Below are 16,795 nucleotides of genomic sequence, written 5' to 3' on the forward strand. Positions count from 1 at the left end.
TTAGATTTTGGAGGATTATTTATTATTTATGATATGGGTTTTTTTTATATTATTTAAAGGCTAAAATTTTTAAATGTTTAAGAATTTGAATTATGATTATTTAGGTTCTCAAATTTTAGATTTCTTTTTATTTCAAATTTTAGATTTTTCAAGATTCGAATTTTGAACTTTAGAATTTTTACTCCTTAATTATTTACAGATATTAAAATTTTTGATTTTGTATTGGATTCAAAATTCAGACTCTAAACGATTTAAAATTTTTGATTCTTTATTGCCCGGAATATTTTGATGTTTTAGAAGCTGGAAATTTAGCAAATTTTTGAAATTTTGATTTTTGATTCTTTAGGCCTAACAATTTTACATTTATTATTGTTTATCATTTTTAATTTTATGTGGTTAGAGAATTTTTTCTTTTAAGATGTTAATGTAAAATCTTCGATTATTTAAAATCTATATCTAATCTAGATTTAAAATCTATTTTTGAATAATCAAGAATTTTCAAATATTAAATTTTAGAATTTTGGAATTTTCAAAAAAAAAAAGTTAGAAAATTAGAAAACAGAAAATTAAAATTTTGAGTGTGTTTTTTAGAAACTAAATTTGATAATCGAAATTATTGTCTAGTAGCTGAAGTTAATTAAGCTAATTAAGCTAACATAAAAGCAATTATAATCGTTCAGATTAATATCTATAATAATAATTGTAAAATAATAAATAATAAAAAGCAATATTTAAATTTATTTTTATTTTTATTTAGTTTATTTAGTATATAGACGGGACATATTAAAAAAAATTTTACTTTCTAAAAAGCGTTTAGTACTTTCATACAAAGTAGTATATTAACTGAAATTATTCATATTATTCTCAAATGATTAAAATAATTATTGATCTGTCGCGACAGAGCAATTTGCAAACAATACATCGACCCAAGAGTTACTTTTTATTTACTTCCAGTTAGAGATTGAGAGAGAGAGAGAGAGACTTAATATTAATGACCTAGTATGCAAACTATAGTTTTTCTTTGCGCCAGTAAAGTTTTGAATTAATATAATTATTTGTCATGACTGGTAATTTAAAACATTTTAAATTATTACTTGTAACTAGCAATTTTCTAAGAAGTATTCAGAAGTTGTTAATTGCATAAAATAATATCGAGTTAAAATGCTATTATTCTTTTTAATTTTCATTACACTTAATTATTTTCTAACATAATAAACATATTTATGATGCGATAAATAATTAATCACACTAATCGTGTTGTCTGCAATTATTATACAAATGAAAATTTTTCTTACTGTTTTGTTAAACAATTAACACGTAATAATTATAATTAATTATTACTAATTTCTAATTTTTAATAATGTTACTAATAATGTTATTAATAAATGATAATAAATATATTATTAATTAATGATAGTTTATTAATTATTATTCGTATCATTATCAATTGTTAATTATTATTTTTATTATAATTAATTAAAAATTTGTTAATTTGACAACTATTTATTCAATAAGCTGATAATTTAAATTAAATTATCAATTTTATTAATTGATTAATTAAATTTTATCAATTTATTTCAAAAATAAATTATTTATTTTTTAAATTCGAACCAAATTGTTCTCAATTTTTTTTTTTACTATTTTCCTTTTTGTTATCACGAAATAATAGTAATTTTTTTTATTTGTTTATGCAGAAATTTATCCCCATATTATTTGTATATGAAATTGATATATTATATAAATATGAGTGATTAGTGTGATTAGTGTGACTTCAATATTTTGACAATAAAATTAGGGGAAAATTCTCTCTCCCCCTCGAATGGTATAAAATCAATTTTATGGAGATGTTCTAAATAACTATAGTTACGTGAATTTAGTACAAACTGAAATAAATTAAGCTGCAGCCGATGATTTTAATGGCATGCAGTTTGCCGACGGCAGTGCTTGTACGTGATTTGAATTAAATACTATGCAGTGTTTAATGTTTATGCAATCAGAAAACAACGTATACCGGTTTTGTTTTTTTCAAAATTTTCGTTTATCAGATTCTCTTCTACAAAATAGATATACATTTATATGGGTGAATTTTTTTTTCTTTTTTAAATAATATTATAATTTTGTCACACTCTTGTTTAATTGTCAAAAAAAAAAAAATGTTTTTATTTACAAAATAAAAATAAAAGAAATAAACAAATGAAAGTAATAGAAAAATAAAATGTAAATAAAAATGGTAAAAATTTATAAAAATAGAAATAATTTGTGGAGAAAAATAAAAATATTTATCAATATATTGTGACACGCTTCGAAGATGGGTATCTAGGAAGCAAATAATATTTTCTTATTAAATTTCTTTAGTTTTAAAGTTTTCTTTTCTGACCAAAATAAAGAATTGGCTTAATTAATTTTACCTTTACTAAGAGACTTAAAATTTACTTTAAAATTGTTTTTTAATAGGGTAGAGAACATTTTTCATGTAAAAAAATTTAACATAGAATCGAAGTAGTAGAATAACTGAGAATTGCATTAAATAAAAGACGTCATGATGTAAAAAACATTCTTCTAATTACTGATAAAGAAGTATTTTCTTGGTCCAATGCCAGTATTTTTTTTACAATTCATGTCTCACGGTATAAAAGAATTACACATTAATCATAACAAGATTTATTATTATTGTTTCTATTATTAAATTACATTTTCTGCTCGGTTATTCTATGTTTTATGTACTTTTTTCCTAATTGCAATTATAATTTAATGAGTAATATATAAATGATTATAAAAAATTAATAGCAATAACTAATAATAATTGATATTAATTGACGTATTAGTTAATTAAAAAAGTTAATTAATTTATTAATTAGTGTATTAAATAATATTTTTATTAATATATTAATAATGGCTATATAATAATTATTATTAATTATAGTTATTACTAAATTAGTTAATGTGTTCATTTTTTTTTAAATTTTATTTATTTAATTTGGATAATATTGATAATTTAAAATATTGCTAATTAATGTCTTTGTTAGTTTATTTAATATTTTAACGATTACATTAAATTATAAATTTGTTAATACAGTTTATTTTATTGATTATTACATTAGTTAAATATTATAATTACTGGGGTGCGTTCACGTGACTTTCACTTACCCTAAAAAATTTTCATTAAAATTTCTTACATTGAACCAAAAATTTTCACTTTCACTTCAAATTTTCAAATTTTTCAAGTGAAAAATAAAATAATTTATGTCACAGTGAGGTAAAGTGGTAATTTTTTGGGTGAAAATGAAAATATAAATGAATGAATTAAATGAAATATTAATTTAAATGAAGTACAGTAGTATTTATTTGTAGAATTTATTATAAGGGTGAAAGTAAAAAAAAAGAAGAGGGGAAAGATGAATTTAGATCGGGTTACGAATTAAAATTAGAGACAGAAAGACCGAGTGTTATGTTGGATAGACCGCAGAGTGTGGACCCTATTAGTTATCTCTTAGTTGGGGATACAAAAGCTGTCCTGGTGTCTCAGCTAGTAATTTCCCTGGTGGCAAAATCTGGTATAACCACAAGGACGGCTAACACTTAGGAATACTATATAAACAACCACTGTTCACGTTTCGCTAATTTTACTTCAAATCCTTCATTAATGCTTCACCGCGAAAACTATTTTATTAGATCAACAGAATTGCTTTGTTTCGCTTTATCTTTTTCTTCACTGTTTTCCTTCTTTTTTTCTCTCTTTTCTTTTTTTTTGCACCATCATATGTGTCTTTGGGCTGTAAATCACTTGAATGAATTGTAAATTAATTTTTTTCAACCATATAAATTCACTGAGAAAATTCGAACAAAGGAAAATTTTTTATATTCTTGAAATGGAAATTTATTTATAATTTTTAACTTCTTTTATTGATTTTAGATAAAGGTTTTTTTTTTGTAAAACTGTAATTTTATTAGAGGAGAAGAAAAATTAATTAGTACTAAATAATTTATTAAGTTTATGTAATTAATAACTTTTTTTAGTTTTTACTTTTAAATAAATAGAAATAAATAGGTGATGAAAAAAATGTTTCTGTTTATTAAATTGTTGGTAATTAATTCTAATTTATTAAATCTACAAATTTAAAATTTTTTTTTTTTTTTGAAATAAATAAGAATGAATGAGTAAAGAAGGAAATTTGTTTTTTTGTATAAAACGATAATAATTAATACTAATTAATTTATTAAGTCTGTGTAATTGATAATTTTATGCAATTTTTCTTTTCTTTTGATAAATATAGAAATAACTAAATAGGTAAAGAAGGAAATTGTTATTATGTCTGATAAATAGAGTAAAAAAATTCTATATTGAGCAATAGTAATTATACAAAGGCTTATTATGTAAACTATACTAGATGGTAAAAATTGTTACAATTAGGAAGTGTCTTAACTACGCGAAAAACTTCTCTCCACGACGAAACGGACAATTAAGGAGAGTACCATTAATGATAAGACAACGATCACTGCCATCAAAATTGTACCATATCCTGAAAAAGAAAATAATTTATAAAGTACAAAAATTATTATATGATAAAAAAATTGAAATTATGCAGATTTTTGTTCTTTACTTCTAAACAAAAAAATTAGAAAATTATTAAACAACTGTGATTAAGAAATAGAAAATTTATTTATTTTGCATTATTTTTCTTTATGAATCACAATTTTTTCAACAAAATTATTATTTTGTTTTATTATTATTTTGTTTTAGAAAAAGAAGAAAAATATTTGCACAATTCCTATTTTTAATATTATTTTTGGAACAGAATTTTCCACAGGAATTAAAACATTCAAAAATTTAAAATTCAAACCTTTTTTAAATTAAACAACTTCCAAAAGTATTTCTTCATGTTTTCTAATAATTAAAGATGACCGAGAGATAAAATTATTATTTTATATTATATGAATATTGTGACTGTAACTTCATCAAAATTATTTTCATCATTTTAATTCAATTATTATTTTCTAGAATTTAAAATTATTTTTTATGAAAATAATAATTGAATTCCTTAAAAAAAATTTATTATTTATGAAAATAATTGAATTCCTGTGAACTTTTTATTATTTATAAAAATAATTAAATGTTAGCATACAATTTTATTAACATTTTTTCTTAAATAATTGAATTCTTTTTGGGAAATTTTATTAAAATAATAGATATTGAAAATCATTGAAATTAGAAAAATGCATTTTATTTTTGAAAATAATTGAAATTAGGACAAGAATTTTTTTCACATTTATGAAAATAATTGAACTTTGAAGAAGAATTTTGTTATTTATAAAGATAATTGGGATTTTAACGAGAATTTTTTTCAAATTTTGAACATAGTTGAATTTTAACGTAAGAATTTTATTTTTTTTTATAATAATTGAATTTTTGCAATTATTTGTAATTTTTCCAAAATTGAATTTTTGTAATGTTTTTAACAAAAATTTAAATTAGAAAATTTTTAAATTCTATTATTTTTAAAATTACTAATTTTATTTAAAAAAGGCAGTAAGAAGTTAGCCGCGCGCTTTAGCTTGCAAATTGTTGTTTGTATTTTTATATTTAAAATTAAATTTTACTTTTTAAAATATTTCAATGAATTTTACAGTTTTAAATTTTGATTTTAATTAAAGTTTCAAATTGTTATTAAATTATAATTTTATTTAAATTTATAACTTATTTCCAAAATAAAAATAAAAATTTTAGTTCTAAAAATATTTCTGTTTATCGTTTCAAATTAGTATTGAATATTGAATAAATGAATTATAAACATATTAGTAAAACAAATAGTACTAAATTATTGAAAGAATTTTATTTTTAGAATTAAAAGTGATAAATTAAATTTCGAAATGTTTTTCTAATATCTGCTGTTTCAGATTATTACTAAATTATAAAACGTTGGTGAAGTTCACCACGATTATAATCAACAATTTAGAAGAAAAATTATTTTTCCTGGTAAAATTTTTAAAAAATTAGTTATTAAGTAATTTGCACACTTTCTTGGTGAATAATTCAAAAAAGAAAAATTTGTAAAGAAAAAGTGTTTAGTGTTTTGCTCGTGAAAAATATTCTTTTTTTCATTTTTAATTGTTTAGTAATAAATTAGTTAATATTTTACATTTAAATTAAAATTTTAGTTTTAAAAATATTTCTTCGATAATTATGGATTCAAATTACTATTAACTTATAAACATAAGTATTTGAAAACAATACTAAATTAGTAAAAAACATTCTGAAATTTAAAATTATAATTTTAGTTATAAAAATGTTTTTTCTAATATTTAGTTTAAAATTGTTAAAATATAAAAATGTATTTACAATTAATGGTAAATTATTAAATTATAAAAGCATTTGCATATTAATATATTAAAATTGACGTGGAAGATAATTAATAATTATTATATTTGTAAGAAATAGCAAATATTTTTTGTAAGTAATAGTAAATTATGTTTATAAGTAATAGTAAATTATGTTTATAAGTAATAGTAAATTATGTTTATAAATACTAGTAAATTACTACATTACAAATATACAATTTTTATATAACAAATTTCATAAATTCCCTGGAACAAGTTGCATTTAAATGTGATAAATTTTCCACACGTTATTTATAAACTAATTTTTTTTTGTCTATGTTGACTTGATTAAAGTATCACGTTGCCAGAGCTGTGAGACTTTTTTTTCTCTATTTACGTAAATCAAAACGTTTTTCCCTCACAAAGAATAATTATGCAAATAATTTATTAATATCGAAAAATTGACTCATAGTCTAGTATGTGAAAAGAAAAACGAAAAAGAAAAAAAAATTAAAATTAATATGTAATACTCACTGCGAGGTAAATTTGACATTTTTCCTATTCTTAAATTATCAGGCGTTGTGAAATTTGAGTGTAATTTTGATGTGACAAATGTTGAATCCAAAGAATTTGGTCTAGTGCAGTCGGGACATGTTTCATTATTATGATGATGATTTGATGTGGTCATTCTTTGTTGAAATTGTTCTAGAGTTATTGAATTTCTCACTGTATTGGAATTATTTTCGGGGGAAAATTTATAATACCAGGCTGCATGATTTTGTGGTATTAACGCCGAATATGGAGGTGGATTGTCATCGTCTTCTATTGTTAAACATATTGGTTTATCAATTCTCAATTTTCCATTTGGTGAATGTCCATTACATTCATCTTCACTGTTATTTGTTTCTGCGGTTAGTCTTGTGTGCACTTCGATATTTTCATTTGTTGTACTTGAAGCTGTTTCATCAGTCATTGGAATTTCCACTGATTCTGGAAAATGCTGATTGTCTTCTAGCCTTGACATTGCTGAAAATGTGGAAATTCTTTTGTAATTAAAAAATAATAATCCAATTTTTTAATGATGAAGTCAAAAAAAATGTATACTGATTAAGACAAATTTTTGTTTAGTTTGAACAATTTTTGACTGATTTAAATAAGAATTTTCTTTCTTAAACAAATTACGCCTGATTTGTACAAGTTTTTTTTCTTTGAACTATTTTTGTTCGATTTGAATAATTTTTGTTTGGTTTAAATAATTTTTACTTGATTCTAACAAATTTTCTTCTCTTGAACTAGTTTTTTATTATTTGAATAATTTTTATTTGATATGAATAATTTTTATTTTATTTGACCAAATTTTATTCCCCTGAATTACTTTTGTTTGATTTGAATAAGTTTTGTTTAGTTTGAATAATTTCTGTTTAGTTTGAATAATTTTTGTTTAGTTTGAATAATATTTATTTGAGTTGATAATTTTTCTTTGATTTGAATAATTCTTATTTGATTCGAACTAGTTTTATTCGATTCCAACAGATTTATTTAAACAACTTTTGTCCGATTTACTTATTTACAAATTTATTCATTAATTCCCTTCATTTTTTATTCAGGATTTTATATTGGTTTGAAATTCATTCGTTGATTGAACTAAAAATTGAAATCATAAAGAAAAAAGATTTTCATTTTGGAGCGTGGGAATAATTTTCTAATTAGTTAATTAATGGTTAAATTAATATTATCTGACTAATTAGAAATATTATTCCATTTTACGTATGAATTTAGTACTTTTCTCTGTTGTTGATATTTTTTTTATTTTCCAATTCATTAGCGTCAATGCAGAGATGAGAGGTATAATAATAATTTTCTAAAAATTGTTATTTCGAATTTCCAGTGTTTCTAGATTCATAAAATTGAATGTCTATTATTATATCGAAATAAATTAAATGTAGAACTCATATTAAAAATTAATTTTACATTCTAATTTTGACGTTTTTTTTAATTTATTAATGAATTTTATATAAATTGTAAATTTATGATAGTGTTTGTATTTAGCCTAATTTTCACTTAATGTTGAATTCATTAAAAATAAATAAATTAAATAAATAGAGTTTTTATTAAGGAAGATTTTTTATTACACTACATTTTTATTTGCATGAATTATTCATTAGATTTTTTATTTAGCCAATTTTGTAACTAATAATTGTTGGTATTTGGTAGACCCTTCATAAACCGAAGTTTGAATATTGTCATGGAACGGAATTTTTATTTTCGGAATTTCAATAAATGAAATTTTTATTTAGCTGAATTTTTGTTTAGCAAATTTTTTAACTAATAATTGTTTCTATTTAGTAGAATTATCATAAAACGAAGGTTTTGTTTAGCAGAATTTTCATGGTACGGAATTTTAATTTTTCTAAATTTTCAGTAAGCGGAATTTTTATTTAGCCAAATTTTCACTAAATGGAATTTTTATTTGACAGAATTTTCCAATATATCTTTTATTTAGCCCATTGTTTATTAATAACTGTATTTATGAAGTAATTTTCTTCAAACAGAATTTTTATTCAGCAGAATTTTTATGGAACGGAATTTTTATTTAGCTAAATTCTCACTATACGAAAATTTTATTTCTGCAAATTTGAAAAGTAGAGTAAATTAAAAATTTCACTTAGTAGTAATTTAGAAAAAAATTAACTGTTAAATAAACGTTTGATTCAATAAAATTTCTATTAAGCTGAGATTTAATAGAGTGGAATTTCTGCTAAATATAAATGTAATTGAATATGAATTGCATTAAACGGAAATTTATATTATTTGTAATTTAAATATTGTTAAATAAAAATTCAATTCCTTAAAAAATTGTTTGCAAAAAGTTCGGTTAAATAAAAACTGAATTAAATGAAAATTTGTCGAAATAGTATTTCCGGTGAATGAAATTTCGGCTAAATAAAAAATTAAAAATACAGCTGAATAAAAATTTAGGTAAATAGGAATAGTTGTAAACAAAATTTATTTTTAAATCGAAATAATTAAATAAGAATAAAATTAAATTAATGAAGAATAAATTTGGCTAAATAAAATTCCACTGAAGTTAATAAAATCTAATTTCGGCAAAATAAAAATACAACTGAATGAAAGTTAAGTAAATGTGAATATTACTAAGTAAATTTATCTTTAAATCCAAGTAATTAAATAAAAATGCAATAAAGTTAATGAAAAATAATTTTTACTAAATAAAAGTTCAATGAAATTAATAAAATCCAATTTCGGCTGAATGAAACTCCAATTTCATAAAAAAATTCGATAAATAGAAATACTGTTACATAAAATTATTCTTAATAAAGGTAATATAATAAAAATTGAATAAAAAATAAGTGTGATAACTAAATCAAAGAAAAAAAAGAATAAGTTATTTAAACTAAAATAAATAATAAAAGACAAAGAAAGTAAATAAATGAAAATAATTTAGAAAATAATCAAACAATTTATAGAAAATTAGAATAAAATTCTGCATTAATTGTTTAATTCTTTAATGTCTACTTTAATTCTTTAATTTCTGCTTTAATTCTTCGATTAAATATATTTAACCAAATGTATTTACTGTACAGAGTAAATTCATTCTTAATTCGATTTCACAAATTTCAATCCAGAATCCGGAAATTCTAAAAAAAATTTCTCCCTTCATTGAGTTTTTAAAACTCGATGAGGCAATTTAAAAAAAAAAAAAACCTCTTAATCGAAGAAGAAAATTGATAAAAGACTGCAGTATTAATCTTTTTTTTCCCACACAACTGCAAATTGAACTTTATTTTACATCACGTCACACATGTAACCACTGATTAAACATAATTATTTGCACAATTATATCAAAGCTTCGAAGATGAGGTTCAATCACTCCCGCGCACAATGAAGTTCAATGACGCGAATCGAAGGTCAAATTTTCGCACACTATTTTTTTTTTTTTTGTCTACATTTATTTTCCCTTTTTTTTGTTATATTGTTGGGAATAGAAATGATGGAAAATTTCCTTTTTTTCTAATTTGAGATAAAATAGGAAAAAAAATTAGAAAAAAAATTATATTGACTGTAGAATGGAATTTTGAAAATTTTATTATATTTAAATAAAAAAAAGAACTTTGAAAATTTCGTTTAATCCTTGTTGGTTAAATATACCTCTTTCTGTTTGATTGTTCGACATGATCCCATGCGTATGTGTACGCGAGATGACGGCAAACTGTCGCGAATTATGCGTCTTGTTCGTGACCTGACTAAGCGACCGGTTAACTCTCGCCTCTATAAACACCGAGGACGTCCAAGCACTAATGATAAGATGCGCAGTTGTGATTCGACGGAAAAGTAAATATCTTCTTTTTCTTCTTCTTCTTCTTCTTCTTCTTCTTCTCGTTGAAGAAAGATCACGCCAACTTGAATTGAGAAAAAAAAATGAGACTCAATATGATGATGAGCACCAATCGGTGATCTTGAAATTCGTATCACGTGACTTAAAAACTCGATACCGAAAAAAATAATGTACATAAAATTTTAAATATATAAAATTTTTTCTCTGTGTGTGATATTTTCTGCTTGTGTCTGTGTGTGTTTAATATTCCGACAAGTTTGGAATGTATTGCTTGAAATGTCACAAATATAGCCTCGGCAATCTTTTGAAGGCCAAGGTTTTTCTTTTTTCGGCAAGGACGATTACTTGAGAAAAAAAAACAGGCAGGTTTATATCTTGCAAACTACCGAAAAATTGTTGAGTGAAGGTTCGAGGAAGTGAAGTAGAATCAAGGACTTTTTATTTTATGCTTCGAATAATAATTATTTATTGGTTATTTTAGTTGTAATTTGTTTTTTTATTCTTTCAAGTCAATTTATTGAAAATTTTCTTTGTCTCTTTTAGATCTAATCGAGAATTTAATTGAATTTGATAATTTTTTTGATTACTTTTGGTATTTTAATTGGGATTTGCTTTGTCAATTTTTTCTTAGTTTGATTTTATTTGTTTGGAATAAATTCTAGTGTTCTGAAGTTTTTTTTTTTAATTGTATCCTTAATTTTATTTTAGATGAAAATTTTTGGCTTTAACAGGGATCACAGTTTGTCCCCCTTTTTTTCTCTTTTCCTCTTTTTTATCCCCTTGAATTAATAAAATCTCCTAAAACACCTAAGATCATAAATATTCTCCCCTTTTCCCCTTATTTTTAAGAAAAACTTGTAAAAATTGTCATTTTTTGTAAGATAGAAAAATTTTCAGTTTTACTTGAAGAAAAGATTTTTATTTTTCGCAAACTTTGGAAAAAATTTTGTATTTTGAAACTTAAAAATCGTTTTATATTATTTCTCAGTCTTTGAACATATAAATTTTTTCATAAAAGGTTTTCAAAATATAAAATAACTTTTTCTTCTGAAAAAAATCCAAATTGTTTGGAATTTTTGATAAATTTTATTTAAATTCAAAGTATATTTTACTAATTTTCAATGAAATTTACTACGGATATTATAAAATTTACTTTGGAAATAACAATTTTTAATATCAAAATTTACTATTTTTAATGTTAATTTTTTTATAAAAAATTATTCCAATTTTCATCGAACATTACAATTAGCTATAGAAAAATTCTTATTTTTAGAGTAAATTTTACAATTTTTGAAATAAGTTTTTCTAAGTTTTATTAAAAAAATTGCCTTTGAAAATAGTAAAAATTATTCTGGAAATATCAATAATTAACAGAAAAAGTTTAACAAAAGAAAATAATTTGATTTAAAAAAGCTGAAGTTAAAAGAAAAAGTAAAAAAAATCTTTAAGTTTTATTTGTTTTGGACCAATTGTGTTTGATTTAATCTAGTTTTATTTTATTTAAAGTATTTTTCATTAATTTGATTCGAACAGAAGTTTCGACCAAATTTTCTTTGACTCGAACTAGTTTGATTTGGTTCGAACTGGTTTTATTTACTTGTATACAAATTCTGTTTGATTCGAACTTGTTTTATCTGATTCGAAATGGTTTTTTTTCAATCCGTACTAATTTTGTTTTATTCGAATTAATTTTGATTAATTCAAACAAATTCTGTTTAAGTTGAACAAATTTTATTCGAATCGAACTATAGTTTGATTTAATTTAAACAGGTTTTTTCTATCCAAACCAGTTTTATTTCATTGAAACTTGTTTTGTCTTTTCTAAACTAGTTTTCTTTAATCGAAATTCGTATTGATTATTCCAAACTAGTTCTATTATTATATTCTTAATTCAGTAAAATTTATAATTTTTAATCGAATAATATTTATTATTAAATCAATAATATTTTTTTGCATAAAATAAATAAAATTTACATCAGTAGCATTTGATTTTATTAAACACAAAAATTATTCCAAAAATTTGAATAGCAAATTTAACCATCTTATTAAAAGATTTTTATCGAAGCAAAAAAAAAACTCGAGAATTATTTTTTTTTTTACTAATCAATTGTTAAAATGTCATAATTTGTCAAAGATTCGAACGTTAAAATTACTTTATGTTTTAAAGCAAATAAAAAAAGAGAGAATAGAAAAAAATTCTTCATTATCATGCAAAGTCGTTTGACTTTTTTTGTTGTTGCCTTTTTATTATAAATTTTTCGTAGAAAAACGTATTTTTAATTACAAATAACTTCTTTGGAGTAGTCACGTTAATCAGATCGCAATTCTCGATTGAAATGACAAAGCCGGAAAAAAAAGAATAAGAATTTATAAATTGTAATAAATATTCTGTAGAGAAAAAAAAAACTTGACAATGTCGTAGAGACGTGTTCTCAACGAAGGAATATCTAGGCATCGATAACGAGTTTAATTTTCCATCTCGTCTTGAAAGGGCTGACGATAATTCCATCATATTAGGAATCAAATTATCCCTATGTAATTAATGTTAATTTCAAAATTTATAATTTTCACTCTTGTGTTAAATGAAAAAATGAAAAATAAAATTACAAAAAGAACACGATACCTCTCAAATAAATCGAATTCAGGTAATTTTAGAAAATATTTGTAGAAATAAATAAATGAAGTGATAATAATAATTCTAAAAAATTACAAATGTGAAAAAGTAATAATTAGAAAAAATTAATAAAAATATAATTATAAATAATAATGTTTTAATAAAAAGCCCTAATAGCAATAATTTCTGTGTCGTATATTTAATAAATAAATAATAATTTTGTAAACAAAAAAATAGTAATAAAAATAATAAAATAAATTAAAGAATTTTCAAATGCGAAAAATATTTTAATAGAAAACAAGGAGTAATAAAATTTAAATACAAAAAATAGTAAAATGATTGCAAAAATTATTTTTGGATAATTATTATTCTTCTGTGGTCGGAATATTTTTTTTTTTTACTAATATAGTAAAGTGCAAAAGTTGCAAAGGTCATTGACACTTACGCTATTAAAAAGGCGAACAAAAATAAAGAACCGGATACCAATAAAAAACTTAATTTTTGAATATATTTTTCTTTTCCAAAATAAAAAAGGAGAGACACTTGAATCACTGAACAGAAACATGTAATTAACGATTTTGGTTTAAAAAAAAATTGATACTCATTCAATTGGCTATAGAGTAAAAAAAAATGATTATGCATGCATATCGTATTGCTGAAGTATGCAAATAATCGTCTTTTAAAGCCTTGCTCATGTTCTTCACGTTAGTTACTGACCTTGCAACGATAAAATCAAACTCAACGAGAGAGAAAAATAGAGAGAGAGAGAGAGAGAGAAAATTTTTATGCAAAAAGTTATCGGAATCATCGGCTCGTGATGCAGATGCTTTACGAATTAATTTATAAGAAGCATATATAGTAGAATTATAATACAAAACATTATCCACTTAATTAATTGAATTAATACAATTTTTTTTTCTTTTTTATCTCATTTTTATTTTTTTTTATTTATTTTTATTCATTCGTAGAAACGGGTTTACGAAAGAAAAATTGCCCTTTCGTACTTATTTTATGAAGAACTTTTGCTATTTTTTACAAAAATTAAAAAAAATTTAATGAAAACTATCAAATTTTTATCTTTTTGAAAAAAAAATTCGTATTAGTATTCAAATTTTTTTTTTTCAAAGACGAGATACAAAATTTACTCTTAAATAATTATTGTTGGTTGTTTCAATATTTAATTAGCGCTTGAATATTATATATTTTGCATATAACAATATAATCTTTGAACTGTTGAATTTTTTTTTTGAAAAAATTATTATTTACGTAATGACATAACGCTTAGTGACGTGATTATTTTTATTTATAGAATAAAAGTCTATCGTGACTTTTAACAAACATATGTAAATTTTTGTTTTTTCAGTTTGGAGAAAAATTTTTATAAGCTACAGGTTGAAGGACTTTTATGATAATAAATTTTGTTGAACGGTACAGTGCAAAAGTTATTAGACGAACACAAAAAAGAAAATGGAAATAACGAGAAGAAACGAAATCTTGTATTCAAATTTTTTTTTTGTTTTCGTTATTTGTTAATTTTAAATGAAGTAATAATTAGCTGAACAACAAAATAAGAATTATAAATAAATATTCTAATTTAAGTTTTTATGGTTAATAAAAATTTTAATTTTTAATTAAAGAAATAAGAATCTATAGAAATAAGTAGATAAACAAATAATAAAAGTAATAAATGCTTACGCATTTATTACTTTTATTATTTGTTTATATATTTATTTATTAAATTGTTAGTCAAATTTTATTAATTCTCACAAAATATTTAATTAAACTATTTATAAACAAATAATTGTTTTTTAAATTATTAGTAAAATTTTATTGGTAAATAATTAAATAAATAAATAAATTATTAAACAAATAAATTATTAAACAAATAAATTATTAAACAAATAAATTATTAAATAAATAAATTATTAAACAAATAAATTATTAAATAAATAAGTTACTAAACAAATGAATTATTAATTAAGTAAATTATTAAATAAATAAACTATTAAAAATATAAATACAGCGAAGGATTCTAGTAACTACTTGGATGTATAGGAACGCACTTTGAAGAAATGACAATCATAAAAAGAAGAGAAAATACTTTTTAAAGCGCGACATTCTACGTGAAACTATTGCGACACGATACGTTTTTAGATCTTCTCCCCACATTTTACGCGTATTTTCTGCGTATGCGCTTTGCAAAAAAAAAAATTTTTTTTTCCCATCTGAACCTTATAGTGTGGAATGTGCCTGTAAAAAGTTTGAGTCGTGAAACGTGTGCTGCTCACGTATCAGCCACAACCAACTGTAACTGCACATGAAACATTTTATAAAAGGTTCTCCAGCACTCGGAAAATGTGATTCTATTAAATAAAAAAAAAGAAAAGAAAAAAAAAATTAGGTGCCAAAATAGTTTTTTTTTTACAATTTTCTATGAAAATTTTTAATATTCAAAGAATTTTAGAAAAGAGTCAAAGAGATAGAAACTTTTGAAAATAAATATTACTAGAATTTATATCTACTTTTTGTCTCCAATTATTTTTATAAGACAAAAAATTTAGTTTTTTCAAATATAAAGGTACAATTTCGAAAAAAGGTATCTATTTTTAAATAGATATTAAATATAAATAGTAAAATTATTCATAAAAAAAATTTATTTAAACTGTTTCAAAAATTTAAGAATTTAATTTTTATTACAGAAAATTTTCTTTCTATAAAAAAAGATTTTACAGAGAATTTCTGCAAAATCGCACCCTTCCCACCGCTCCCAAAGAATATAAAATAAAAATAAAAATAAAACTTTTTAATCATTTATTGTTACATATAGAGAAAGTAGAAAAAAGGAGAAGAAAATTAAATTTACAAGTGAAAACGATAAATGGTTCAATTTATAGTTTTTACGACTGTAAAAAAAACTTTTTTTTTTTTTTCTCTCCTTTTATAAGTCTTCTTTATTTTCTTCAGATAAAAGTTTTTTACTCGCAATGAAAACATTTTGTTAATCTTTGAAAAACAGTTTTATTTATTTATTTATTATCAAAGTTGTTTCGAAGTTAATTTTAATTCACAAAGTAGACGATAATGTGCTTTAAAAAAATTATTAAAGAAAAAGAAGCTGAAATATCTCTAACGGAAATGATAATTATTTGGAAAAAATGTTTATAATATGTGTGCATGTGTTTAATCATTATCAGCAATTGTTGCCAATATTTCTTCATAATGTTTAGTAATTTTCTCTGGTATTTGATAAAATTATTGGAAAAAAGTTTTTATTAGAAATTTTACAATTATATTGATATAAATATAGTTATTTTTAAAACTATTTGAAAAGTTCAGTTTTTATTTTTATTTTTTTTTTAATTATTGATAGTTATTTTTAATTGTCAACAGTTATTTCTTTATTGCTTGTAGTTATTATAAAATATTGAAAGTTATTATCTATTGGGAATTATTTTAATTTTTTAATTATTGGTAGTTATTTTTAATTATTAATAGTTATTTTCTATCTA

General features: G+C 21.7%; 1 protein-coding gene across 1 annotated transcript; it reads right to left on the minus strand.

Moving 5' to 3' along the window:
- Window positions 1–4,321: 4,321 nt before the first annotated feature.
- On the minus strand, window positions 4,322–15,384 carry LOC122511079. The gene is made up of 4 exons (XM_043626122.1): window positions 15,350–15,384; window positions 10,486–10,736; window positions 6,850–7,341; window positions 4,322–4,520 (listed from the first exon to the last, which is right to left on the minus strand). The coding sequence occupies exons 1-4, from the start codon at window positions 15,367–15,369 to the stop codon at window positions 4,420–4,422; spliced, it is 864 nt and encodes a 287-aa protein (XP_043482057.1). The 5' UTR covers window positions 15,370–15,384; the 3' UTR covers window positions 4,322–4,419.
- Between the last annotated feature and the right edge of the window lie 1,411 nt (window positions 15,385–16,795).

This window comes from Leptopilina heterotoma, unplaced genomic scaffold (genome assembly GCF_015476425.1).
Source record: "Leptopilina heterotoma isolate Lh14 unplaced genomic scaffold, ASM1547642v1 Lhet_80, whole genome shotgun sequence".
Taxonomy (NCBI): Eukaryota; Metazoa; Arthropoda; class Insecta; order Hymenoptera; family Figitidae; genus Leptopilina; species Leptopilina heterotoma.